The sequence below is a fragment of the Serinus canaria genome, chromosome 11 (genome assembly GCF_022539315.1).
Source record: "Serinus canaria isolate serCan28SL12 chromosome 11, serCan2020, whole genome shotgun sequence".
NCBI classification, from domain to species: Eukaryota; Metazoa; Chordata; class Aves; order Passeriformes; family Fringillidae; genus Serinus; species Serinus canaria.
Genome location: NC_066325.1, coordinates 10,061,974 through 10,088,373, shown reverse-complemented (window position 1 = coordinate 10,088,373; position 26,400 = coordinate 10,061,974). Strand labels below are relative to the sequence as shown.

Genomic DNA, 26,400 nt, shown 5'->3' with positions numbered 1-26,400 from the left:
TTGAAAGTGCCTCAGAATTGCCATGTGCCTGATCAGATTTGCAGTAGAGGACAGGAACGGAGGAACTGATTCAAAGGTGAGTTTGTATTGTCTGGAAAAGTGCTGCTGTGTGCCTTTCAAGGAAAGGATGTGGGAGAAATTTGAGGGTGCATGTACTGGCCTGGAGTGTTGCCACTAAAATAGTGTGAAATGAGTTCTGTTGCTGCTATTCTCTTTTTTTTTTTTGGGAATGCTGAAACTGTGAAACTGAAATGCTTCATATTTATCATGGGCAAGGTTATAGTTCAAGGAGTCCTGGTGCAATCAGGCTGGTCTTGTTCTTGTTCTTGAGCACATGAACTGCTTGGACAGGGGCAGGCCTGGAGCTAAACTGGGCTGTGACCATTCCTATTTATTTACTTTTATGAATGCTCAGAAGCCTCTGTTATAAATTACTGACTTGCACATTTCCTAAGCTGCTTAGGTGAAGGACTGGCAGAGAAGTTAAATCCCTTCCAATCTTGGGCAGCTCTTTGGGCTCGGCTGCAGGGCAGCTCCAGCTGGCACTCCCAGGCCCTGCCTGGTGCCTTCTGATGGAGCAGCCGAGGGGACACACATGGAACAACCACAGTGACTAAACCAGGGCAGGAGTAAATCCTTTCCCTTGTGGTGTGATTAAGATGTGATAATTTATTTATTTTGAAACCTTTAATTGCAGTGAAGGACTGAAGTCCTTGCTGCAGACTTTCTAACTTTGCACATACAATGCTTTTCACACACAAACAGGAAACTGAGAGTCTATAAAGTCTTTATTGAAAAATACAATTGCAATATTTTCATACAAAGTGAAGTTAATGGAACATAGTAACAACAAGAATTGTCTGACACTTCCATAAATATTTTTACAGAAACATCTACACAACTTCTGGACTTCAGCTTTTGTTATGAAGGTAAGAAAAACATGGTTTTATTTTACTTTAGCTGAATTTATAGTGGAGTTAAGTCTTATATTTTCCTATTCTTCAGATGGGCAGGAATGACTGAAAACAGGGCTTTTAGCTTTTGCTGCCTCAGAAAGCCTTCTGCAACCTGAGAGTGCCACATTTTACATGAAGAACATCCCCTCCCCAGCAGAGGACTGGCATCCTGTACTGTGGGAGAGGGTGGATGCTTTCCTAACAAGTCTGGTATTTTGGACCTATTTTAAATGAAAGCAAGTGATAAGTTTATGTGCAGCACCTGCTGATTGTGGTAGGAGGGGAGGGATTTCTCCCAGGCAGCCTGGTTCAGGCTTTTTACAAAAACCAAAACACAAAAGCAATCTGCCAAGCCCTGTCCTTTAAACCAACAAAATATTTAAGTGTATGTTTTAAGAGATGGGCACCAGGTTCCTGCTGCTGAGTGAGCAAGGACTTCAGTGCCTGACTATCAAGAAAAGCAACGAGTATATAAAATTCCTTGAAAAAAAGCACACATCCCTGGCTTCCTGCATTCATTGCTGCATATATGCTGAGTTACAATGAATTCTTAATGCCATTTGCTGACAAGAGGAGCAATGGGATGTCAGATTGAAATAAATACAAAAGTCAAATTGTTTCAGTACAGAAAGACAGCTGAAGTTGGCCTTTGAAAAAACTATTCACATTTAGAAAGTGCCATTGCAAATATACAGCAAAATTCATCTGCTCTAAACATGATGCTTCACAGCCCCATCCCAAGTGTCACCTTGGGAACATGAGTTCACTTTCAAACATTGCACAGCTCAAACCAATCAACACAATCACCTCCCTTGGTACAGCAAAGGACCACACATTAAAGCTCAACACCGTGCTGCTTCTCAAAGGTACATGGAACATCCTGAATCTGGACAGAGTCCATCCATCCACCTTCCTGCAGGGCTCAAAATGTGCCCCTTGTCTCTTTGCAAGAAGAACTGGACTGTGTGAGAATGTTACCCCTAAGCTGTTAGTTTGTGAGGGGGTTAGTGAGGAACCCTGACACTGTCTGTGGGTGCCTTGGTGCAGGGCTCCATGCTGAGGCACCTGGACCTGTCTGGCCACAGCTGACAAGGGTGAAGCACTGACTAGAGCAAAGCAAAGCTGTAAATACCTGCTGCAAGGTCCACGGCTGGGTTAGGGATGTGTTCTCCAGGCAAGGCTGGGGAGGGGTCACTTGCCTTCTGAAGAGGTTAAGCAGGGCCTGGGGTTGTGTTGCAGGTCTGAGGTGGATCCTGCCTGTCCCCAGAGCTCTCCTCCCTCATGCCCTGGCCCAGGCTCAGCACAGGCAGGGAGGGAGGAGCTGTGCAGGCTCAGTGGGACCCTCGGTCATTTGCTACGTCCTGGAGTCGTCTTAACAGAGCTGTGTGATTCTCCTGGCAGATTCGCTTGGCTGGGGCTTCGGTTCCATCTTCCAAGAGGATGCCTCTCTTCTTTGTGGGCGTTTCTCCAGTTCGAACCATGCTGTTGATTTCCTTTAGCCTCTGGAGGGAGGAGGGGGCAGAAGAAGGATTAGCTCTCACTATTTTGTCACTGCCCCAATATGATGTGAACTGTTGTTAGATGCATGGCACGGGCACTGGACAGGCTCTTTTGTGGAAATCTGTACTGTACCAAGGTATTGTTTTCATCACTGTACTGGTCTTTCCCTTACCAAAGTAAGTCTTAAACTCAAGGGAGTTTGTAACTGCAGGCGGAGCTCAAAGGCCCATCCAGCCCTACAGCTGTGGCAGCTGCACTGGCAGTTTGATGAGCATTAGGTGATGATGTGTGTGTTGGGCAAAGTAAACAAAACTTCGTGTTGCAGAGTCTGCTCTAATTTCACTACCAAAAACAACAAGCAGAGTTAAGGATTTAAAAAATCAAACTGAAACCCTTTAGTCTCACCTTCGAGGGGCTGCTGCTGAAGTAGTAGAATATTTTCTCTTGGGGAGAGAGGGCAGACTCGTTTCTGTGTGGCGAGATGTACAGGGGGTGGTGCTGGGAGAGCTGCACTCTGCGGGGGGAGCCGAGGCGGACGAACGGGTACGGCGAGAGCGGGGGGGAGTCTGTCTGCTCGGAGAGAACAGAGACCTCTGCAGCTGCAGCCTGAGCTCAGGGCTCACTGCAGCAAGGCTTCTCCACACAGATGGTACCATACAATGTACAACAAATGCAAGTTTTGTTGTGTTATTCGGCCAGATTAGTTTTTTTTAATTTAAGGAAAGTTCACTGCGTGGTCAGAAGATAAAGCTCTGTTTATTAGGAAAAAGCAGAGAATATGACTTACTGCATTTGAAGTGTACTTGAGGGCAAAGTCCTTGATCTGCTCGATGTAGACATTGTTGTAGAACTGGATGAGGTCCCCGCGCTCCTCCTCCTCGGTGTCGCTGTTGGGGCCGGAGAGGCGCGTGGGGGTCGGGGGCGCGCTGGAGGGCTGGGGCACAGGCAGGGTGCTGCTGGAGCGCATCACCGGGCTGGAGTCACGGCTGCCTGCAGGGCACAGCCACAGCTCAGGGCTCAGCGCTCGGGCACTGCCAGCCCAGCGGGCACACAGCCAGCCACCCTTGGCAAACAGGGACTAGAACTCGCTGCCACCAGCATTCGGCCTGCTTTGATCCCTGAGCGTTATCCCTTACACAAAAACTTTGCTGATTTCTAACTTCTTACTGCATAAACTGCAAGGGATTTGCTGTAGGAGCTCGGTTGCATGATGGTATAAAAAGAGATGAAACTCCATTTTTCAGCATTTGTGTTATACTTTCAGCAGGAGCTCTTTCTTGCTGCTGCCTGGCTCCATTTCAAGTAAAGAATGGTAGTCTTTTTCTGTCAGTAGGAGAAATATTTGGCTTGGCCATACTTCCTGCTAAGTTAATGTGGGAAGTTGCAAAATTTACGTATTTTTTTGCCTTCCCTCCCTGCCACTCCCTCTGACAGAAAATATTAATACCTACTGCATATACCATCCATCATCTATTAAATACCTTGAAAACTGCGGGTAGGAATACACAGCATCACCTCTTCGGTTTCCTTTATAAAGTTAATTCAAGGAAAATGTGTCAGTTCACATATCAAGGGAAGAATCCCCAGAGCTGTCAACTTCACTGAAATCAATGCTGTGGGTGGTGTTCCTATTTCTGCAGACAGTCAGTGCTACAAAAGAAACTGCTGCAGCTCTCTGGTTGTCAGAAGAGTAGCTGTGAACCTGGGCTAGCCCAGATTTCCTCAATCTGCAAAGACTCCAAAGTTCTTTGGTGTGTGAGCTGAACTCAGAGCTCAGGCCAGCACAGCAAATTCCCAAGGTAAGTGCATTTGGGGAATGATTTGAAAGTCTCAAGAGTGGGTGCAATAAAAACCTTGAGTTAGAGCAACTCAAGAATGTTATCAATGTATTTTTAATTGTGTCTACATTTACCAAAGGATGGAACTGTTGGTGAAACAACACAAAATCTGACTCTTCATTTACACACACAGTTTGGAAATGGAATTAAATTCAACCACCTGGCATTTGGAATCACTCACTCCTTTCTTTGTTCCTGTCCTTGCTCCTGTCTGTGGGGGAGTTCTGCTGGCTGCTGCTGTCACTGCTGCCCGAGTGGCGGCGGCGGCGGCCCTTGATGAGGACACTGCGATAGACCTGCAGGGACAGGGGGCAGCGTGAGCAGGGCACGGTGCAGCAGTCACCCCGCCAGGCAACTACTGCCTGCACATGTCTGCTGCCAGAACTTCACTGTCGTACCAAACTGCTTCTTGCAGGGCAAAATACAGCCTCCTAAGAGGAGTAATAGCCCATGGGCACTGCCTCCTTCAGTTTTAAGTAAAGAACATTTTCTATTTTAGGTACAGTTTAGTATAAAAAGCTTTCAGTAGCGCAGGATTTTGGATATGACCACTATCTTTTGAGAAGGGTTCACAGACTGCATCCCCTTAACACAAGATACTGCTTTACCAAGTGGTCTGTTCCTAAAATAGAATGATGGCATTTAATAAACCAGATCCCACAAGGTTAAATAGTGACTGTGCTCACGTGACTCTTGGCTTGCGGCTGTGTCCGGTAGCAGCGCATGATGTTCTGGAATGATCTGTCTTCATTAGTGACCTAAGGGGGATGCATAGAAAAGGTTCAGTTTTTCTGCAGGTTATTGGGTTGTTTGTTTGGCTTGGGGTGGTTGTGTATGTTTGTTGGTTTGGGGCTTTTTGAGGAAGGAGTACTGGGAATATTAAGTATTAAAGGAGATTTTTGTCTGCTTTTTCTTTGCTCCCACTTTACCTTAGTCATGACATAGATGGCACACATCAGCAGCTGATCCAGGTGTCTGTCCATCATGATTTCAGGGCAGTGCACCAAGGAGTACTCAAAGCAAGTCCAGATCTTTTTGCGCAGCTCATCGGACACATCCAGTTTGGCACAGAGGTCTCTCAGACGAACACTGGCCAAGTGATACACCTGTGACATGGGACACTGTGCTCAGGGCCACAGCAACGCTGCTCTTCTCACCCAGCAAAAGAGTAGCTCAGACTTGCACACCTGTAGAGTTTGTGCAAAGGCTAAGCCAAGAGAAGAATAACTAAATTCAAATTTAACTGTTTTGCTTACAAGGCACAGACATTCTCAGTACTGATGTCAGACCTAAGAAAACATTTGTTTGAAGCTTAAATTCCAAGGTGTCCTGAGCACGGAAAGGGCACTGCATTGCCCATAGCAACCCCGGTATTGAGTAAACCAGAAAGTCTCAGAAGTTAACCCCTCTCTTTGGAAGAGCCTTCAAGAAAAGGGACACCTTTACGAGCCTGCTGGCCAAGTACAGAATCTATTTCCACATCCTGGTGTGCCAGTACACTCCTTTGCTAGTGAGAAGTGGCAGGAGAAAACCACTCTTCAGGTGTGTATGAATATTAAATGCAATATGCCCTCATTATTACAGCCAGTAAATGTGTATTTTTAAAATTACTGCAAGTTTACCAAAATAAGAACTAAGCAAAGCAAACTTAGATCAAAAAGTACCTTTCTGAAGAAGAGTGCAAGTGAGCCCATCTTGCGAGGCCTGACGGCTGTGGCATTGAGGTGCTGGGTCTGTCTCTGCTCTCCAGGGGAGATCTGCTGCACTGTTAGCTGGCCTGGCAGCTGCAGTGCTGCTCCAGCCATCTGAGGGTTCAGGGTGCCAGCCAGAGTCTGGGCACTCAGAGGCTGCATGGGCCCAGACACAGCCTGGGGCTGGGCACCTACATTTACCTGGACTGGGAAGAAAGTTATTCCTCCATTTTCATTGGCAATACCTGTAATGTAATAAAAAGAGTCTGAAATAGGAGCAAGCTTGTGGGGGGGGGGGGGGGGGTTGAGTTTTTAAAAATAATTTCGTACTTCTTTTATTAGCTACTTATAACTAGACATTTAGTATATTATACATGAAATTGTTTAATCAAAATACTTTGGAAACTTCATCACGAGATGAGAAGATAATGAAGCTGAAGTAAAGTTTCCATACTAATGCAGTTCTCCCTGGCTGTGTTCTAATCCCCTGATGGGAACAAGCCTGAAGGGCTGAGCAGCAGCATTTCCCTCACCTTGCACAGGTATTGTCACCGTCTGCCCGTTGTTGGCTGTCACGGTGGCCGTTGCCACTGTCACCAGGGTCTGGCCAGGCACAGGGGTCACGGACACAGCCTCAGGGCTCATGTTCTGCACTGGCACCGTGCTCACCACGGGCTGTGGGGGCACCCTGACGGCCGTGCCACCCTCAGGGGCACCGTCATTGTCAGCGAACAGGCGCCGCCGCGTGGGGTTGGCTGTGGGAGAGCTGTACCTGTCATACAGGCTGGCTGGAGGGGAGGAGAGGCCTAGGGAGGAAAAACACACACAGAGATAGCTATTTAACTCTTGGTTTATAATCCTTTGTTTTACAAGGCAGTGGAAATCTAATGCAAACCAAAATATGTCATGCAAAGCTCTTCAGGAAAAAATTTTTAAAAATACAGATGGCTTTTAGAGATGACTTAATCTTCAATAATGCTGTATTTAATATTTTTCTAAGTTCATACATTATATTTTATTTTTTCTAGTGGAAAACATTTGAGTTGTCACATAATATATAGCAGGGTTTCTTTTCTAGTAGAACAATAAAGCAAACCAATTAGAGTGGAAGCTCTGTGTGTGTGCATGTATAAATACAGTTTAACACACACAGACACATGCTGTTCATATCCATCCCCTGATAACACCCTATCAAAGCAGTACTGTTCACACTGATATGATCAATCCATCAGTCTTAGACCTCTGATGCAACTCTATGAGCTGCAATACCCTTTACCAGTGTGTTAACAGCTAACTCTACAGTGGCATTAAAGCAGCTCCCTCCCTTACATGATTCAATCCAAGTGAGCAATGTACAGCACATTCTGCTCTAGAAAATCTCACCTTTTCCCAGCCCTCCGCTTTCAGCACGAACCTCATTTATTCGCCGTGGTGTCAATGGTGAGCCCACAACACTGCTCCCAGCAGATCTCTCAAAGTACTGAGGAGGCATTACCTAAAATATTTATCCTTTTGTTAGAGTTTCTGTATCACATATTAACTTCATAGCAAATTTTTAAGAGCTGCTGCACTACATATTTTGAACAGCAAAACTTTGTGGAAAAATAACAAGAATAGTGACAAACTTACCCTAAGCCCAACAAAACCAGTAGTGATTTGTGATGATGCTGCTCTGGAAGATACACACTGTAATAGTCTTTCCATGGCTACTGTGTGTACTTTTTACCACATTTCTTGTCTAAAAATCTTTCCAAGAGTTACTGGTCCAAACCTTCCCTGCTTGACCATTTTGTTCACTGTTTTGCTACATCAATAAAATACTGGATGAGAATCATCTCTGCTGCCTGTCTCTGTTGCAGATGTCTCCACAGAGATGGCTCTGACCAGGTCAGAGCTCACTGCGCTTGATGCTTTGCCTGCGCTGATGGAACTGCTACTGGGACATGTAAGGCCTCTCCTTCAGGGCACAGTTGTCTCTCTGCCATCCTGTCTGATTATGAAAGCTATGTAACACACAGAAAGATGTGCTCACCTCTTCACAAGTAGGAACTTTGTTTTCATTCTCTCTGATCCTGTCCCACAGTACAGATCCCTGTTTCCATGCCATACTCTCCAGGATCTGCTCTTCAATGTGGTTCAGGTGTTTTACCACTTCCCGACAAAGGCCATCCTCTGCTCTGATGAAAACCTCAATTACCTGTGCAGTGGATAATTAGGATCAACATAATGTACTTGTTTCATAGATTTGTTCTTAAACAAAGCTCTGATTCCAATACTTGATTTTTAAGGAAGAAGAGACTATTAGAAACATGAAGACTGCATTACTATGACTCAATCCTAGGTTGTCATACAGGTCAATGAGCACTCATGACTTTGTAAGCATTTCTAGCTATCAAACACATTACCTTGTAAAAATGATAAACTGGAATGTCAAATATTTCAGTGACGAAAGGGAAGTTTCCAGGTGGGTTGTACGTAAAGGTAATGATCTCCAGGCAACATGCCAGCAGAGACCTGTGAAACACATCTTGCTCCAGTATTGCCTGCAAGAGTTGCAAATTTTAAAGCTCATTTTACAGTGTAACTATAGAACAATAAAACAATTTTTACTGTGTCAACAGCAAGATTCTCAAGCTAATAAAAAGTAAAGCTATTTTTTAAGGGACAGAACTGAGTTCAAAATGAACCGTCTTTAAAATGGCTCATTAAAAATTAAAGAGCCATTAAAAATTTCATCTATCTTTGTGTTTGCAAACACAATTTCTTGAACCTTTTTTCTTCCATTCAGGTGTACTTACAGGGTTCTTCTCAGAGATTTACCCTCATTTTAAATAGCTGACAATTCTGCTCTACATCTGTGTTCTTTTTTTGCAGATCCAACTTTAAAAGTGAGGAACCCTTTGATTAGTTTTCCTTACAGATAAGTCAGTGTCTCCCAGCCTCTTCCTCTCTTGCTCAATGACTGACTCCAAGACTTTGTAGTAGAGCACCTCAGCAAGGCGAAAATGTTTACTAGCAACATCTGCAGGAAGTTTAAATAGAAGCAATGTTGTAAAATGCAAGAAAGAAGTATTATATTCTTCATCTTCAGATACAGAAATGCAACAGTAGCTTGTGTGGATTTCTGTGCTGCTGTGGATAGAATATTTTCAGGACTAAACCAGTACATTTCAAGTTAATGTAGGAATCCTTCTCCTACACTGCACTGACTTATGAATGCAGAGCAGAGTAACTTGCTTCTGAACCCAGATTTTGGGTATCAGTATTACATCACCATGAATAAGAAAAATCCTTAATATTGCTATAATAGACACGATGCAAATTCAGAAAATGCACCTGTATGGATCCACCTTGCACTGTGCAACAAAAAGCAGTGAAGCAACTAAGCTGACAAGAACAAAGGAAGGCCTTATTAAGAAACAAGGTCAAGAGCACCTTCCTTATATTCAATACATCTTCAGGAACTTCAGCTATCAAGGCAACTTTGCAAATCATGTTTTTGTGTTTATACTGGCAGGATTTTAATACCTGTACTAATCCATCCTCATATGTAAGCCAATGTTGCTGTTGGGTTTTTAAAGTCTACAGTTACTCAGATTTTCCTTACCAGCAGAGAAATCCATGCCATCACTAATAACCTTATACTTGAGAGAAAAAGTGGTACACTTAAAAGTCCTTTTCATTTCACTTCTCTAGTGCTGAAAGTATGATCAAATTCCAGAGATTCAAGCTAAGGCTGATTATAAAATTTTACAGAGTATTGAAATTTGCTATGTCTTAAGAACACAGGAAAAGGCAAGAGAAGTAGAAAAGACACTTGTGCTAAAGCATAACCTGTATGTAAAAATTCATTATAAGAGATGGATGTGTATGCATTTTATGGGTAAGTAAAATGTTTCCCACCTTTGGAAAAATTACTGAATTCTCCTTCAGACTGAGTGCTCTGACAGTACACATCATGCATTTCTTTAACTCTGTTTGCAATGGATTGAGAAGGATCTCTGGAGCATGACCTGAAAATAAAAACTAAACATTTTCAATATACTATTCCTACAAAGACCAAAACCACCCTCTTCTTTTATATGTTGAAAGCATAAAAAATGGAAATATATTGCACAGCAATACAAACAGACCCAAATGTATCTAACTGCAAATCAGTTTAGAGAATAAAGTTTGGTTTGCATCTCCTACAGTATGGAGTGATTTCTAGGTAGTACCATTTGTTAAGCAAGAAGAAAAGTGTTGAAAATTTTATATGGCAGCTTGCAGTTAGAGAATCCCAGATCTGCTGGGTTTTAAATGGTGGATGTTCATCAATCTCTAGGGACAGATGAATTTAAATAAAGAGAACAGTCCTTCAAAATGTAAATGTCTCTCTGGATTCCATTTTACTCCATTAGTAAAAGACTGGCTCACCTTTTAATTTACACTCTTCAGCATTAACGTTTGCTATTAAAACTAGAATAGCAAGCAGGATTATTTGGCTAAACACCAAATTTACCTGAGTATTTGCTCCAGATTTTCACTGGGGGCATTTTTTAGCCCTGCCAGCATCGTGTGCAGGCGGCTCAGGCTGTAGGTTGCTATGGAAACAGGTGTCACGTATGGGTTGCTCTCTTTAATATACTTGCGGCCAGTAAGGGGGGTTGTGATCCTCAGTGATTTGGACTGAAAATAAAAAAATAAGCACATATACATATGCACTCTGTTATGAACTTTGATAAAGGTCATAACCTAGAAACATCAATCTGCAGAATTCTTACTCTGTGTTATGGAAAAAAAATGGCTCCTAATCAAACAGCCCAAACCAGACCATGACTCAGGTAAGAGCAACGAAGAATTTGTCTGTGGTGCTCAGATGTTTGTATCAAACAGTAGTGTATAAACAGAGGGGACGTGATCTATGCTGAAATGCAGGTGCTGGAATTGAGTGTGAAACAATTAGACCAATCTCAAAAATCCCCCCTAAATCCCAGTATCTCTTCCTAGCCTAAGCAACAAAGCTAGCTGTAGTTCATAGCAAAAGTATACTTGCCAGGCCTTCCTTTCAGCAAGTTTAACCTTCTACATGAGAAGTCCTTCTGATCAGCATTTTAGTTTATTTGCATCAGATCAAGATATCACATTACAATAATGTAACATCAAGGATATCCCTTCAATTAGAACACAGCAAAATCAATGCATCTTCTAATTACCTAACCACACAGTAACTTCTTTTACAAATACATTACATTCTTCACCATGAAGTCCAGCTCCCAATACTCCACCCATTTTCTCCCCACACTCTGACGTGTGTTTTATTTCTGTCTCTAATGGCAGCCAGGGAGGGTGGCATATAAAAACAGCAACACAGACCATGCCATACTCACCCTGTCAAAATGCTGCTGCAAATTATGCTTCACTTGTACCCTCTCAGCTGTTTCCAGTCCTGAAGGTGTGTTCAAGCACCTCGTGAGAGTTCCAATCTCTTCATCCGCATCCTCGCCAAGGAATATTCGCTCATCGAGGTTTCCCACTGACAGAACGTACTCCTCATAGGCCTTGTTGATGGCTTTGCTACACCACAAAGGAAAGGCACACAAACCCCCTTCATTTAGACTGCTTTGTTCATCTGCTCACACACTGAACACTGCTCTGGCCTGGGGGAAGTCTACTTCAAATTTCTCTTGACCCTCACTGAAGCTCTTTTAAGATCTACAGTACCTTATACATGACAGTGGCAAGGACATTATTTTCTCCATGTATCCATGAGAAAATATCCAGCCCTGCCATTTATCCAGCTGCAGGAAGAACATAATATAACACTGAGAACTCCTATTTCCTGGAAACTCCTCATTGTATCATAAAATGCACTGAACCATTTTTATATAATTAAAAAAAAAGTGAGTCCTACACATAAACACCAAACCCATTTTTTTTCCCTCCCACTTCCTACTCAATGTGCTCCCAACCACGTTTTCATAATAACTCTGAGTTACACACAAACAAAAAATCCAGGAAAGAGAAACATAGGAATAAAGGCAGACATCAGGTAACACCACCCTGAAGCACTGTTCCTCTTCCAAGCAGGCCCCAGCACTGCCAGAACAGAAAGGCAGTGCTGGATGGCCATTGTGAACACACAAGGCATGGCTGCTACCAGTGCTCAGGTCAGGGAATAGCTGGGCCACAGAGGGGCACTCCTGCAAACCAAACCACAGACAGGGACTTACACGCTGTCTCCAAAGTTCCCAGGATCTAGAAATCCCGTCAGGTTCTCATCTTTTCCTTTCAAAAGCTGTAAGACATTTAACAACAAAGGATGGGCATTTCATTTCTTATAAAGGTTTTGAAGGTAACAAATAAGGAGAGATTTTTCTAATTACAAATTTACTGACCAACCTTTTTGTCAAAAAGCTTCCGAATATACGGCTTCCAAAAATGTTCCTTTATACCTTTTGCTTCTAAAACTAATCCATAATGTAAAGAGCACAGTTTTTCAATGATGCAGGGAGGATCAGATGATACTTTATAATCCTTACTATGGAAGTCTTCAGGTAGACCTACAATTCAGAATATTGTATGATTTAATTTTGCAAATCCATATTCTGCTTTCTCATTAAACTTAAATTCTTCAATGCTGTGTAGTCAAGGTAATATGAAATTAAAAAAACAAACTAATTAGTTCTCTAGAAAGAACTACACAATGCCCACTAACTGGATAATGTTATCAAAAGTAAATTTTGAGTTAGAGATTTAAAAACATTAGTTACTGAGTGATAAAAATTACATATATCAATTCTAATAAGAAAAAAAAAATCAAACACTGGTGAACTACAATATTTATTTGAGATAATGATTACATCCGAAGCACTACACTTGCCCAGTCCTGTACAGAACTGAAAATGAACTGCAAGCCTGGGAAGAGTTACATCAGAGATTCAAAGGCAACTTCTCACCATTCATTTGAATTTGTGGTTATCAAGTCAACCTATACTTCCACTTTCTTCACAAAGAGAACAGCAGCAATCCAGAAATGAGAGAGAAACAAATCTCCTATCTGAGCCTTGGGTCTTTCCAAACTGCTGCACCACAGAACATTCCAATCTCACTGTGTCCAGTGATGGCTGTGTCTTTATGCACTTTTTCACTGACAATAAACCCTCATTAACTCAAAGTATTACTCTGGAACTTCCTTCAAGGGTATTTCCATAGCACATCAAATTCTTGACCTAATGTATTATTTACAAAATTCACTAGTCTGTTATTACATACTTCATTAACAGGAATGGAACTGTGTAGCCAGATACAGAAAATATTAGTTCTCATGTATTTCAAATCAAGTTCTTTTTCCTCAACATACCCTTAAAATTAGGATTCAGGAGTTCTTTACGGTTAGGACACTGCAGAGCATTTCCATACACGAGATCCAAAGCACATAACAAGAGATGGTAGGAATTGACCAAGTCATCACTGATCATAGGAAAATTTCCTGCAATATTAGAAAGACATAAAATTAGCAAGGATTTAAGAATCTTTTTACCAAGAGACTCTATGTGACTCTTTACTGAACTCATTTATGTTTATGATATTCCTCTAGAGGAGTGTCCGTAGTTTAAACAATTTAGTAAAATAAATTATAAAATTAATCAATAACATAAATCACAATTCACTTTTTATGCACAGCATGATGTTTCCTTCTTAAATACTAATGACTCTTCTACTCTTTCCACCCTCCCTTTTTTCTCAGGGAAGCTCCAAATTACCTGGCTGAGCCTACTATAAAGAACAGGTTTAAATTCTTGAAGAAATCTATCATATAGTAAACTCACTTAGAATACATTGAAATGGATATATGATTAGGAATTTTTCTCAATTATCCTGTTATTTTTTTACCAGTGACATATCAGTTTGTTCAAATTTGTGCTATTTTCTGGTTCCATGTTTGTTAAAAGAAAAATTATTTAAATGCAGATAATTTAAACTATTTAAAATAATGGATCCTAGATGAAATTTTAATTAACTTTATCCACTTATCAGTTATTTCCAAATCATTAATGGTTCACAGCACAAGCAATGAAAATCCTAAATACTATTAGCAAACCTTTAATTAATAAAATTCTCAAAGTAACTGTCATAACACAGGATCAATTCCACAACCATGACAACTTACTTTCAGCACAGAAATAAATACAATTTCACAGTACCAATAGTTCCATAGTAATTTTTTGTTGCTGACATTTCAAACAAGGCTCCCTTTCACGACTTCCTACCAAACAATAAAAAACCCAGAGATTTTCTTCCCCCATCAATTTCAAAGAAAGAAATGAAAGAGTTTGAAGAGCAGTCCTTACAAACAGTGTGCTGAAGAGCAGTCCCACTGAACAAGGGGCTCCCTCAGTGTGCAGTGCATGAACTGAAGGCAATGGGCTGCAGGAGCAGACAAGCCTGGGCCTGCCACTGCTGTGTGGTTGCTGTGATAAGGATTTACTGCCCACCCCCAAACCACACAGCACAAAAAAAAAACCTCACACCAACACACAATGCCTTAATAGTCAACACTTTCACAAACAAATAGTTTCCATTTTTAAAGTGCTGCCACACTTCAATAATCATTTAGTAACTTTACAGCTTCTATGCACTGTAATTTTTTATTTTCCTTGTAAAATTCACTTGGATGTGTTATCAACATGGAATTCTCCACAGGGTTAGTTACCATACCTGAAACTTCTTGTAGTCAATGGATGATGCAGTTACTCAAACATATCAGTCACTAACTTAGCAACAGGAAGAACCATAAAGTCCCTCTGCACCTTGTCAACCATCCAATCTTCCCACAGAAGTGCAGAGTTTACAGAAGGGAAATAAAAACCTGTGATTTTCCAGACCGACCTACTTACTCTCAGCTGCTTACCTGTGCTAAGGAAGTGAAGTCCTGACTGTCTGGAAATAAGTTCAGTACAAACTCTGCTGGATCAGTGGATGAAATAATGCTGTGTTTCAGGCTGAAAGCACCACACTTGTTTAGGAAAGACTTCTCTTGCCCAATAAGGTGGAATTTGCAGCCTTACAAAAAGGCATCTTCCTCACAGGATGGAGGAAAGACTTTAGACTATACATGCTGTGACTGAACAACTGAAGCCTAAAATGAGTTCCTTCCTGTTCCTTCCCTTTTCTCCCAACAGTCACTATCAAGAAAAACATCTGAAATTCTCTACTGGTCCTATAAGCTTTAAGGCTGCTCTTACAATAGAGATTATATCTACATTGCTCCTATTGGGTGTTTTAAGGACTGATATAAAATAATGACTAACAAAACTATGTCTGATGCACTTAATCCCTTTCAGGTCCCTTACCTTTTGCATGGACAAACAGGACCCAACAAAACTGGAAAACTTCGGTCACAGTACATGGTTGTCGTCTTTTGGAGGAAAATACAGCAAGAAGACAATGAGCTCAATGAATCAGAACTGATAAAACATCACACAAGAGTCACTAATTCAAAAAGAAAACTAAGCTTTACTACAATGTGGCAAAAATCTTACACCCTTCCCACAAAGGCCTGACAAAAGTAAATACAGGAAGATGCACCAAACCTCAAAGAGGTTTAGTGTAGGCACAACTGGAACCCCTGTTTCAGTCTGTAAGTTCAATTCCACAGGACCCCAAATAGAAACAGTAACAAAGAAACAAAGCTTCTACTAAAAAGTAAAATATCCACAAGATCTGCAGCTATGAAGAAATCCATGGGAGTTACTGGGCAATGAAACAGACTGAGCAGTACTACGAGTTACTAAAGCCAAGGATCAGATTCTTCCCGTATTTCCCATCTTTACAACACTAGTGCTTCCCTTGCCTACAGGCTGATTGAAATCTCTCCCTTCTCCCCCATCCCCCAAATCATCAGAAACTCAGCGGCTTTGGGATTTCCTGCCCCTGTCAGATCTGAAACTGAAAAAGAGATTAAAAATTTACTGCAGGCAAGAACAAACCAACTCTTATATTATGAAAATACAGTCAAAATACAACTAAGACGACCAAGCAACTTGATTATATTTTCACTAAAGTAATGCTCTACAATCAGTCTGGAAATAACAGAAGCCCACCTCTGTTTCCGGCCTCTCTGCTGACGAGGTTGATCTTCTTGAGGATACCTGAAAATGTCCTGAAAAATGGGCTCATACTTCTTAAAAATGACTGCAGAAACGGTGAAGTTCCTCTCCAGTCTCTCAGTTCGCTCTCTGAACTGGGATGGAAGATTTGCCATGTCTTCCCACTTCTTCATCTTGTTAAAAAACTCGATCAAGCTGCAAATAACGAATGGGTTAGATCAGAAAGGCCGCTTGTTTCTCCTGCAGAAATAAACTCTACATTTTCACCAGAAGTGGAATTTCTACTGCCCAAACTACTGATGAAATGGTGGCACTGCAAACATGACAATGAACTCAGAGCCAGTCCTTCTCGTGGTTGAGCTCAGACAGCTCGTGAAATATTTTTAGATCCTGGGCTGATAACCACATTAACTATCTATGTACGCCCAGGTCTGGCATACTCTCACAGAGACAAAATCAACTCCAGCAGTTAGATTAATGTAAAATCACACTTGTCTCATTTTTCTGAATAATTTATTAATTTAAATAAAACAACCTGTAAGATCTACAAATTTGTTCATCAGATTCTGACCTCATTTAGTGACTTTAGCAAAACCATGTGAAAGGTGAAGTTTTCTTATGCATAAATCTTGTGAACATTTCCACAGTGAACTACAAATGGTTTCTCGTGTGAGAAGTTCACTCTCTGCACACCCCCAAAACTGACTGTTCTTCAGTGACTGGCTTCTTTCTCCTTTGAGTGAAGGAAGTCAATTTCTTATTTTGAAAACCAGTGTTTTCATGAACACAGTACTGAGCCAAAGGAACTGTCCTACTTCTGTGGCAGTGAGCTATAACACAAACATTCTGGGGATATAAAGTCTATCTTCAAAAGCACGAAACAAGAAACACATTTAGCTTTTATTCTCCATTTCTAATTTCACAAGGTGATAAGCACCCTTTGAGATTTTATAAGTGTCTAAAAAGAATAAAAGTGTCAGCAAGAAGAAAAGTTACCTTTGGTCTGAACAGCGCAGGATTCTGGTTAAGGATACATAATTTCCTTCTGCTGTTCCCCTGCTCACAGTCGGAATCGCTTTCCTGCAAGCCACGTACAAGGCACAAGCCAGCCAATGCATGTCATTTCCCTGTGAATCAAAACATCAGGCATCTAAAAAACTGCACTGAAAACAAAAACATGCTTTTCAGCTACCCCAACATCAGGGAAAAGCACTGTGTCCTGAACAAATGAAGTCCAACCAGTGAGAAAGTCGATTCGCTGTTTCAGACTTCTGTTGTGCTTTAGGTTTTTAACTGCAACAAAACAGGTGCTAAATAGACACTAAACACTGAACTGCATCAAAACTAAACTTACTAGCTACCATTATAAATTTCACATTTGATTCAAAGTGTGAAATATATTTTGAGTATATGAAAATATATTTTAGTGTTGTTCTGCAGCATTGTATACTGCTTGAATTTAAAAGCAAAAGGTAACAAAAAAAGAAGAAGGCCACAGTTCTTGCAGCCAAAACATTCTTATGCCCTGAACGGACAGTAGGAAAAGAAAAACATCACTTCTATTTTGCTCCGCGTTACACAGCAGAACAATTATTCAATCTGGTACCTAAAGACAGAAATTAATTCTAATGAGCACTTGAAATTTTATTCTCCGTCTTTGATCAAAGAGTAACACCTCAGTGGGAAAAGGACGGGTAAAACAAGGGGCCAAACTGAATCCGACGCTGTGGTTTCGTCGGTCTCCGTGATGCCACGGGCCCGGGTGAGCGCACACCTTCGGGGACAAGGCAGGGCTCGTTCCCGAGCATCGCCGCCCGCCCGCGATGTGACAGCGGCACTGCCCGAGCGGCTCCTCCTTCCCGCACGGGCGGCCCCGGCCCCGCAGCGGCGAGCTCTGCCCCGAGAGCCGCCCGGTCACCGGAGGGCAGCGCTGGGGACCCCGGGAACTGCCGGGGCTTATCACAAGCGCCACCTTTGCCATAGGAAGGCAGCGATAAAAGGCGCTTCCGAAGCTCCCGGGCACGTCACCGCGTGTTCCTGTTTTCAAGAACGACGCGACAACCCTTTACCTTTTACCCTTCACCCCCCAGCCCGGGCCGTGCCAAGTCCAAAACACAACGAACAAATGCGATCACACCTGCGCGGGGCATCTCCGCGGGCCCCGCGCGGCTGCGGAGCGGCGCTGGCCGAGGCCATTGCGCTGCTCCTCGGCCGAGCTGCGGGGAGCCGAAGCAGCCCAGCGACGGGGGCTCTTCCATTTTTAACACCTTTCCGCCGCTATGACTCCCAATTGCGATGGTTATTCCCGGGCGGTACGAGGGAGAGGCCGCCGCGCCTCCACCGCCGTCCCTTCCCTCCGCACTTCACCCGCGCGTCCCGCCGCGCTCCCCCCGGGCCGGCCGCGGCCCCGTCACCCCCCCCTCACCTCCAGGGTGTAGTTGCGCCTCATGCTCTGGTAGCTCAGCCAGGCCTCGGCGCGGGCGCGCTCGTCCATGTTGAGGCTCCTGCATAGCTCCTCGTAGCGCTGCCGGGTCTCGCTGTCCTCGCCCGGCGGGGACGGGGGAGCGGCGGCGCCCCCCGCGGGACCCGGCTCGGCCCCGGCCGCGTCCTCGCCCGCCATGCCGCGCCCCGCCGCTGGGGGGCAGCGCCGCGCTCCGCGCACCGCGCCTGCGCCGCCGCCCCGCGCGTTCGAATCCAAACACCGAGGGACGGGCCCCGCCCCCTCCGTGCGCGCGCCCTCTCATTGGTCCGCGGGGCGCTCTCCCGCCCCGCCCGCGCGCAGGCGCACGGCGCGCGCTCTTACCACGCACCGCGAGACGCGCGCGCGGCGCGGAGCGGGAGCGCGCCTGGCGCGCGAGCCCTGGGCAGGGCGGGGCTGGGGCCGTGAGGGGAGCCCGGAACGGGCAGAGAGCGGGAGGGGCTGGGCACAAATACACACAAAAATATACACAAATATATACAAATATGTACACAGTGCGGGGTACAGGCTCTACACAAATATGTACACAAATATGTACACACAGTGCGGGGTATGGGCTGTACACAAATATATACACGAGGTACAGGCTGTGCACACACAGAGTGCGGGGTACAGGCTGTACACAAATATATACACAAAAATGTACACAAATATGTACACAAATATGTACACAGAGTGCGGGGTACAGGCTGTACACAAATATATACACAAATATGTACACAGGGTACAGGCTGTGCACACACAGTGCGAGGTACAGGCTGTACATAGGCAGTGAGGGGTAGGAAAGAGAGACAGAAATAGCTCCCACTGGTCAAGTCCCAGCCGAGCAGGGAGGAGGCTGCCAAAAATAAGATTTAAGTCCTCGTGTAGGTAGATGTCCATTAAGTGATCAGTAAAACGGGCTGTACTTGATTAAAAGGATTTATTGACTCTGTCACCTTGATTTTGTATTACTAATATTTCATGAACGCTGAAAGCTTCAGGGAAAAAAAAAATAAAAGAAACGTTAAGGAAAGATGTTAAGAAAAATGATCTGACTGACCTGAGATGTGATTCAGGACACAAATACACACTGGTAGCCAGCACTGAGAACTGCAGAAAGCCCGAGCTGGCACTGGAAGATGGTGTTGCCAGCAGGGTCCTCCCCCTCCCCAAACCTGCAGCCCCCAGACTACCATAACAACTTACAACATTAAAAACAAGAGATTAAGTTGTATTTAATCTTACATCTTTTTTTATAACACAGAGGACCTGTGAACTTTGCAGCGAGGCCAAGTTCCTGCTCTGAGTTATGCAGAGCATTGATGGGAAGCTCTCTGCCACCCAGAAGATTATATAAATGATGTGAGGCTTTTCTGTTTAGCTAAATTTACAGTATCTACTAAAACACAAAGCAGCAATAACTTATTACAGCATTTAATTTCTACTGAGAAATATTAATCTGCTCCTTAAAAATCCCTCATATAAAAAAAAAAAGATCAAACCCTCACAATATTGAAAGATAAAGCTGAAGTTAAAGGGAAGGTTATTATGCTGTGATTACACCTGTGTACTTCCCTGTGGTTTCATGCATTGGGACTTCATGAAGAAGTGGTTTAACTTGACTGCTCTTGTGTGGAAAACCTTTTTGAAAAGTTTTCATTTAATGGTGTACTGAAAACTCAGACAAGAAACATTTCAGTGAAATCTTTTTTATTCCTGAGGACTTAGCTTCACTTATTTCTCCACTTCTCCCCTCTTTCCCTCCTGCTCATCCCCCATTAAAAAGATGCAAGAATAATAGTTACCCTCATATGGCATGTTCATTATTTGAATGATTTTGACTACTGCTAGATGCTAGATCTACCAGTATGACAAGTAATAGCCACAAACACCGTCTCAGCCCCAGTCCCTCACAGGTGCTTGGCTGCCCCCCCAGTAACATACATTTTTTACTGTCCTGTAGTCTCAGAAATCTTCTCCATGAGCATGCTCTTGCCCCCTGCTTTGAGCTGCTGCACACAGGTCAAACACTGTCAAGCAGAGGAGCTGACAATGAAATGTTTTTATTGTCTGAGAGCAGAAAACAGTGTGAGGACTGTTACCAGTTTTGGTGAGCACTAGGGAAAGAGATGATGACACTGTATCTGTCATTAGGATCCCAAGAATTTCTCAAACCAGCCTCCCTTTGATTCATGAGACCTTACCTGGAACACTGCACTGTCAGGTCTTGTTCACACTGGAAGCACACAGGAGGCAGAGCAAACAAATCCTCATTTTCCAGTTTAACTTCATGAAAGATCTTGGGCATTACATTTTCCTTCCTTCCTTGCATGAAAGAACCTGAAAGGAGGCAGCATTCAATAAAAAAAATCATAAAAAGAACTTGGAAAGCTGTTATCTTTATTTCCTTTTCCTCTAAATGTAACAAAGGAATTATATTGCCTGTTTGTGTAACATTAGGGACATTTAGATAAGCCAGGACAGTTATTTTGTAAACTCCTGTGGCTACACCAGTACAATTAATCTGCTCTACAGACAACACAATCAGCCCAAGGTCCAACAATGCGCAATGTAAAATTTTAAATGCTGGTCAGCTACAGCAGTGTAAATCCCATACTGCACTGAAACAGCCTGCTCATGTGGAAGGTAATGATAGGTGTAATAGAACTAGATCAGAAACTGCCTATAAAACTAGCTGTTAGTAACTTGCACATCACAAATAAGTTAATGTAACACTACGCTGTAGATCCCTTTGTATTAACCCTGCACACCAGGCACATTTCATCCTGCTGCAGCTTGAATTAGACCTTCATCAAACCTTCATTTTAATGGGTGATCAGCACGGTCAACTGAGCAATCCATGAAAAATGTATTACTAAATAACATGGCACAAATCATTTTCTCAGACACAAAATAAAACAAATAGGACAAGACTTTTCCCTGGACACCTTGTTAAGAGTCTTATCTAATCATCATACTCTACATACTGCTTGGAAAAATTTCAAAGGAATGTCAGGAACTAACCACCAATATAGGGCCTAGATCACCTTTCTTGGGAATATTTCCATTGAAAAATAGATCCTTAGATTTTAATTTATAGACCAAGAAGACTGGATTCTAAAACTAATTTTAAAAAAAACTTTTAGGGATTTTGCAGGATTTCTGTGGAAAAGCTGAGAACAGAGCTCATGTATATGTGAAGTTCTATCACCTGTGTACACATCTGCAGAAGCTCAAAAAGGATGATCAGGATATGAAGACAAAATTCAGACTGAAATAAATAAGGATACCATTGAATCATTCAAATGCAATGCCAGGTGGCACATGACAAGCAGGAGACAACTTGGGTTCAGGAGCAATGTCTGTGTCCTGTGTGAAATACATGCAATAGTTGAGTGCTGTGTACACAATTAAAAGCTTTAATAAAGATGTGGAAAGTAATGCAAAGTTGCTTTTTTTTTTAAAGACTGGAAAGGTACTTACTTCACTGCCAACATGCTTACTTAAAATTAACTTTTGGCCCAGAACCTAGACCATACATTCTTTTCTAACCATAAGTACTGAAGGGTGGTTTGATTGTAAGATAAGAGAATTAGAGACAACTGATTCCCAGTAAAATTATACAAGAGTAAACCATGGTCTTGGGCAGTAGGTGTGTTATGTCCTTGGCTTGTTTGCAGGGCTTTTTAAGGTCTTAAGAATAATTTCAGTTTTAAAACTTAGCACTGAAACTTGAGTTTTCCTGCTGGAAGATCCATGTTTAATCCTTACACAGCATTACTTTCACATACTGAGGCCGACATCACAGGTAGTCAAAGAATATGTTTAATAAAAAATAATTAAACTTCCATTTGCTCTATAGAACATCATAGAAAGTAATTCAATAAATTACAAATGACTTTTTAAGACGCTTGTTCAACTACAGAAAGCAAATTCAGACTACACAGAACACAACTGGCAAATATTGCAAATGTCCAAAAAAAACCTGGACTAAGACTTGGATCATGAAGCCTGAAACAAGGGATAGAAATACAAGGCAATAACAGCTAAGGTTTTTTTAGTAACTACCAACACACACTTTATCATCACCTTGGATATCCTTTTAATTTTAACTTCAGTATTAGTGTAATTCTACTGAGGTTTCCTTATAACCCTTAACTTTATACAACCGTATTTGCATATAGTTTAGCTGATAGTGGGACACTTTTTTCCCCCTCTGGACCAAACTGATGAAAAATAACCCAAATATAATTATGTTCAAGTCTACACCAGCCTTCATTACTTGAAACTGTAATTGCCTTATTACATAGAAAGAATCACTAGAACAGTAACCAAACTTACTTGACCATAATAGGAAAATACTTTATTTCATAAATCTGATATAAATTAGGTTTTAGCCACAAGATTTAGGACTTGTTTTGTGGGGGAAGGGTGGGAAGTGATGGTATTGTTGACATACTCCATCAGCAAACGAAGTTAATAACTGCTTGTAAAACTTTGGCTATTTCATAGATGCATCCTAATTAAATAAAAGTGCTATATTACACAAAGGGCAAAATATTAAATATGAAATACTTTTTCTTTTAATGACGAAGAATTGGCTACCCCCTTCTCTTGGCAGTTTTTGATTTTCACTATTGCTAAGACACTGCATGAAGGGCCAAAAATCAGAATACTATCTGGGAAAATACGTAACCAGCACAATCCAAATGGTACTTGTATATTTGTGTAATTACATCTAATACTGCTTCTAATCATGGGGCTAGTTATTTTGCACATAGAAACTTATATTTCATTGGTAAAGTTCTTGATAAAAAACAACACAGTTGTTTTACTGTACAAGCAAGCAACAGAACTATATCAAAATATACAGTTTTGTTTTTTATTTTTAAATTTATCCCTTTGTAAAGCTTTTTCCATGACTTTCACTAGTACCTGTATCTATTTTCTATTAACACTTGCCTATTCTTGGACCGCAAATGATGTAACCAAGGTCACCTGAAGTCTCAGTCAGTTCAGAAGTTCTGTAAATGTGAATCTGGGCCTCGACTGTGTCAGAGTAATAGCAGCTTAAGAAGAAGGAGGAATCATATCACACATCAAATCTTAGACAGATTTTATATAGTAAAGGGTTCTAAGGATTTGGACTTGAAACAAGATGCCTTATGCCCTGTTACTGTGGTTTCTAGGAATAATTTGTTTTCCTTACTAGTCAAAGTGCTTTTTTCTTTAGAGGGTAACTCAGCATAATATATGAAGTGATATCCCAATAATGATTTTGGATAATATTTAGTCGGATTTAAATGTGCAGAGAAGTTTAAACTCAAAAGGAGTTCAAAACTATCTGTACTTTATTTACCATTATTAACTGGGAACTCCAGGAGGTTTTATGACATAAACACAAATAGAAATCTACACAAACAAAGCAAACAAACAATTTTTACATGAATTATGCAGTGTTGAAAGGTCTTTTCAGTGGCACTTTATGACAGTTTGCCTCTTCTGAGTCTTGGGGAAACTACTCCTCATTTTGGGACTTTTAATTCTGCAGAGGGAGCCCAAAACTTTGCAAGGTGTAAACTAAATAGACCTACATGGTGCCAAGTAGCATGAGAAAAGACAGTTTTTGCTTTCTTTCCCCCTTACTGCTGTCAAAGAGAACAGCTGCAATAAGGGGGAAAGAAAACCCCAACAGTCTTATCTCAAGTAACTCAGATTTTAACATGCTATACAGGATGTCTTTAAAAAACAAAACAAAACCTGAAAACAAGTAATAGAAACCAATGTAAACTTCCTAAACTAACTCAGCTGAGGTAACAGGTAGCCAGTTTAATTGGCTAATTGGGAAAAATTTATCTTCTTTTAAACACACTTGTACCTGAATTGGAAACAGCAGTGCATCACAACACTAGAGCATTTTCATGTAATTAAAGCAATGGATGGTGATGTAGATTCTACAGCTTTCATGACATTCATTAGCTGCCCAAATTATTGCTGAGTTTTGATCTGTAAATTATAAGTGTCAAGGAGGCTGTAAAACTATATTCAAATTAAATCAATAATATGCATAAAGTATTCTGTGTTCACTGCAAATATATTAAATATACAGCTCTTACTTGAGCATTATTTTCATAAAATTAACCCCCCAACAAAATTATAATGCCTTTTGTTGTAATTTTACACCATTGTGTATTTGATAGTACATACAAGTTCAGAAACTTATGAACTTCAAGAAATATTACATGCAAAATGTCTCTGAAAGCAGTTTGCACTTCTAAACAAATACTGAAATGTTCGGTCAGTAAATCATTGATGCACTCAACACTGGGTTATTTACAATGAAATAATTAAAGAATAAATTCAAAATCAGTTTATAATTTAAGTGCAGAGTCTGGGGTCAGTCTTCATCGCTCGAATCCGAATCCTCAGATGAAGACGATGTACTGTCAGATCCAGATGAAGCATCGGCTTTCTCTGAACCCTCATCTGTGCTGTTTTCATTGTGAGAGCTTGGCTCTGTTCCCCCTTTGTCTTCCTGATCTCTAACCCTAGAATTTTCCTCCTTTGCTTCTGTGGGCTTGGCTGAGCCCATGTCATTGCTTTCACTGTTCTGTACATCAAAAATATTAGACTGAGACAAAGCTGGGATATGAAGATTAAGGCCTGGAGTGAGAAGCATCCCTGGGTAAAGTATGTTGGACAAAAGTAAAGGGTTAAGAGAGAGAGGATTGGCAGCTGCGGCGGCAGAGGATGTCGAAGGAGAACTTGAAACAGAGTTTTCACCACCAGTGTCCGTGTTTTGGTCTTCTGTCCTTTCCTTCTTTGCATCCATCTCCTTTGCATCGTTTCCCTTTTTCTCCTCCGAAACGGATTCTGTGGACTTGGTCAGGAGTCCTCCCATGCCCAGCAGGTTTGGTAGCCCGGCCATCCCTGACAGCAGCATGGGGAACATGGCAGCCACGTTCTTGGCCTCTCCTGCGGCAGCGAGGCCGGCCGGCATTCCCATCAGTCCCGCCGTCACCTGCAGCGACTGCAGGTTCTGCAGGTTCTGCTGCAAGGCCTGCAGGCCGGGCAGGTCCACCCCCGGCAGCAGCCCGTTGGCCAGCAAGGGGTTCACGGACACGCTGTGGGCTGAGGCAGCGGCCGCGGCCGCCGTGGCCTTGGCGATCTCGCTCTTGGGACGCCTCCCCCTGCGGCTCACCTCCTCCCGCACCACCGGGCCCGTCAGGATGCGCTCAAACATTCCCTCAGGGAGGAAGCCCTGCGAGAGACACAGCCGCACTTCAGTGTGAGTTTTGGGAGCTTGGGGATGGCAAAGGAAAAGCAAACAGAGAACTCGAGTGTACAGAGCAGTGCCAAAGGCAGCTCCCTGGAATTTGGGCTGACTTTGTGCTACCACATCCCAAATGTCTGAAGGCTCATCTCCATCGTGAGGGCTACACACGGCTCTTCTCACACCCTCTGCTAACCCACCCTTCGTGGCGTCCTGGCACATCAAGCCAAATATAGCTAATTATAGGAGCAAGCTCAATCTAAGATCTAAACCAGCATTGCTTTGAAATATTATCACACAGCAATCATTTGACAGTTTAATTAGTTTTCAATTTAAAGTTAAATATGTGTGATTGCACACAGACCAACAATCTGAGCCCTTTTTATTTTTGCTAGCGTCTCTTTAATGTCCTCATATTTCATCTCATCCATAAACTGAGGAAAAAGCAATAACGACTCAACTTGAATTTAAATTAAATTTCAGTACTTGTATTTGGGATTTGTATAGTATTGCTTCACCACTTTAAGACCTCCTACCTAACAACAAAGAATTGCAATGAATACCAATATTCCCTTCAAAATGCATTGTCT

At 42.2% G+C, this 26,400-nt stretch overlaps 3 protein-coding genes across 10 annotated transcripts in view; 1 reads left to right on the top strand and 2 right to left on the bottom strand.

Annotated features, from left to right (window-relative positions):
• The window catches only part of AKTIP (AKT interacting protein), a 1,131,926-nt gene that overhangs the window by 14,186 nt on the left and 1,091,340 nt on the right, over nt 1-26,400 (top strand). The window lies entirely within an intron of this gene.
• Nucleotides 771-18,786, bottom strand: RBL2 (RB transcriptional corepressor like 2). 2 transcript variants are annotated; one of them, XM_030227466.2, is made up of 22 exons: nt 18,502-18,785; nt 17,073-17,203; nt 16,071-16,271; nt 15,321-15,385; nt 13,328-13,456; nt 12,367-12,527; nt 12,198-12,262; nt 11,355-11,541; nt 10,487-10,653; nt 9,889-9,998; nt 8,904-9,007; nt 8,391-8,528; nt 8,018-8,182; nt 7,369-7,480; nt 6,519-6,791; nt 5,959-6,230; nt 5,224-5,400; nt 4,981-5,052; nt 4,476-4,590; nt 3,244-3,446; nt 2,862-3,026; nt 771-2,458 (listed from the first exon to the last, which is right to left on the bottom strand). In XM_030227466.2, the coding sequence occupies exons 1-22, from the start codon at nt 18,694-18,696 to the stop codon at nt 2,288-2,290; spliced, it is 3,378 nt and encodes a 1,125-aa protein (XP_030083326.2). In that variant the 5' UTR covers nt 18,697-18,785; the 3' UTR covers nt 771-2,287. The 2 variants fall into 2 exon arrangements, with proteins under 2 accessions (XP_030083326.2, XP_050834771.1); XM_050978814.1 differs by lacking the exons at nt 771-2,458; nt 2,862-3,026 and having other exon boundaries at nt 3,309-3,446; nt 4,455-4,590; nt 18,502-18,786.
• CHD9 (chromodomain helicase DNA binding protein 9) overlaps nt 22,347-26,400 on the bottom strand; it is an 85,269-nt gene continuing 81,215 nt past the window's right edge. For all 6 annotated transcript variants that reach the window (XM_050978811.1, XM_050978810.1, XM_030227729.2 and 3 more), the window contains one exon: nt 22,347-25,798. In XM_050978811.1, coding sequence (XP_050834768.1) covers nt 24,935-25,798 — 864 coding nt within the window. In that variant the 3' untranslated portion in view covers nt 22,347-24,934. The remainder of the gene's footprint in view (nt 25,799-26,400) is intronic.

Bases quoted from the DNA above. Each gene is read 5' to 3' on its own strand.
- RBL2 (XM_030227466.2), bottom strand. From the start codon at position 18,696: ATGGCGGGCGAGGACGCGGCCGGGGCCGAGCCGGGTCCCGCGGGGGGC. The intron at 15,386-16,070 runs GTGGGCTTCTGT...TTCCTCCAAAAG, and splicing joins CAGAGAGGCCGGAAACAGAG to ACGACAACCATGTACTGTGA. The intron at 10,654-11,354 runs GTGAGTATGGCA...TTTTATTTTCAG, and splicing joins TGCAGCAGCATTTTGACAGG to TCCAAATCACTGAGGATCAC.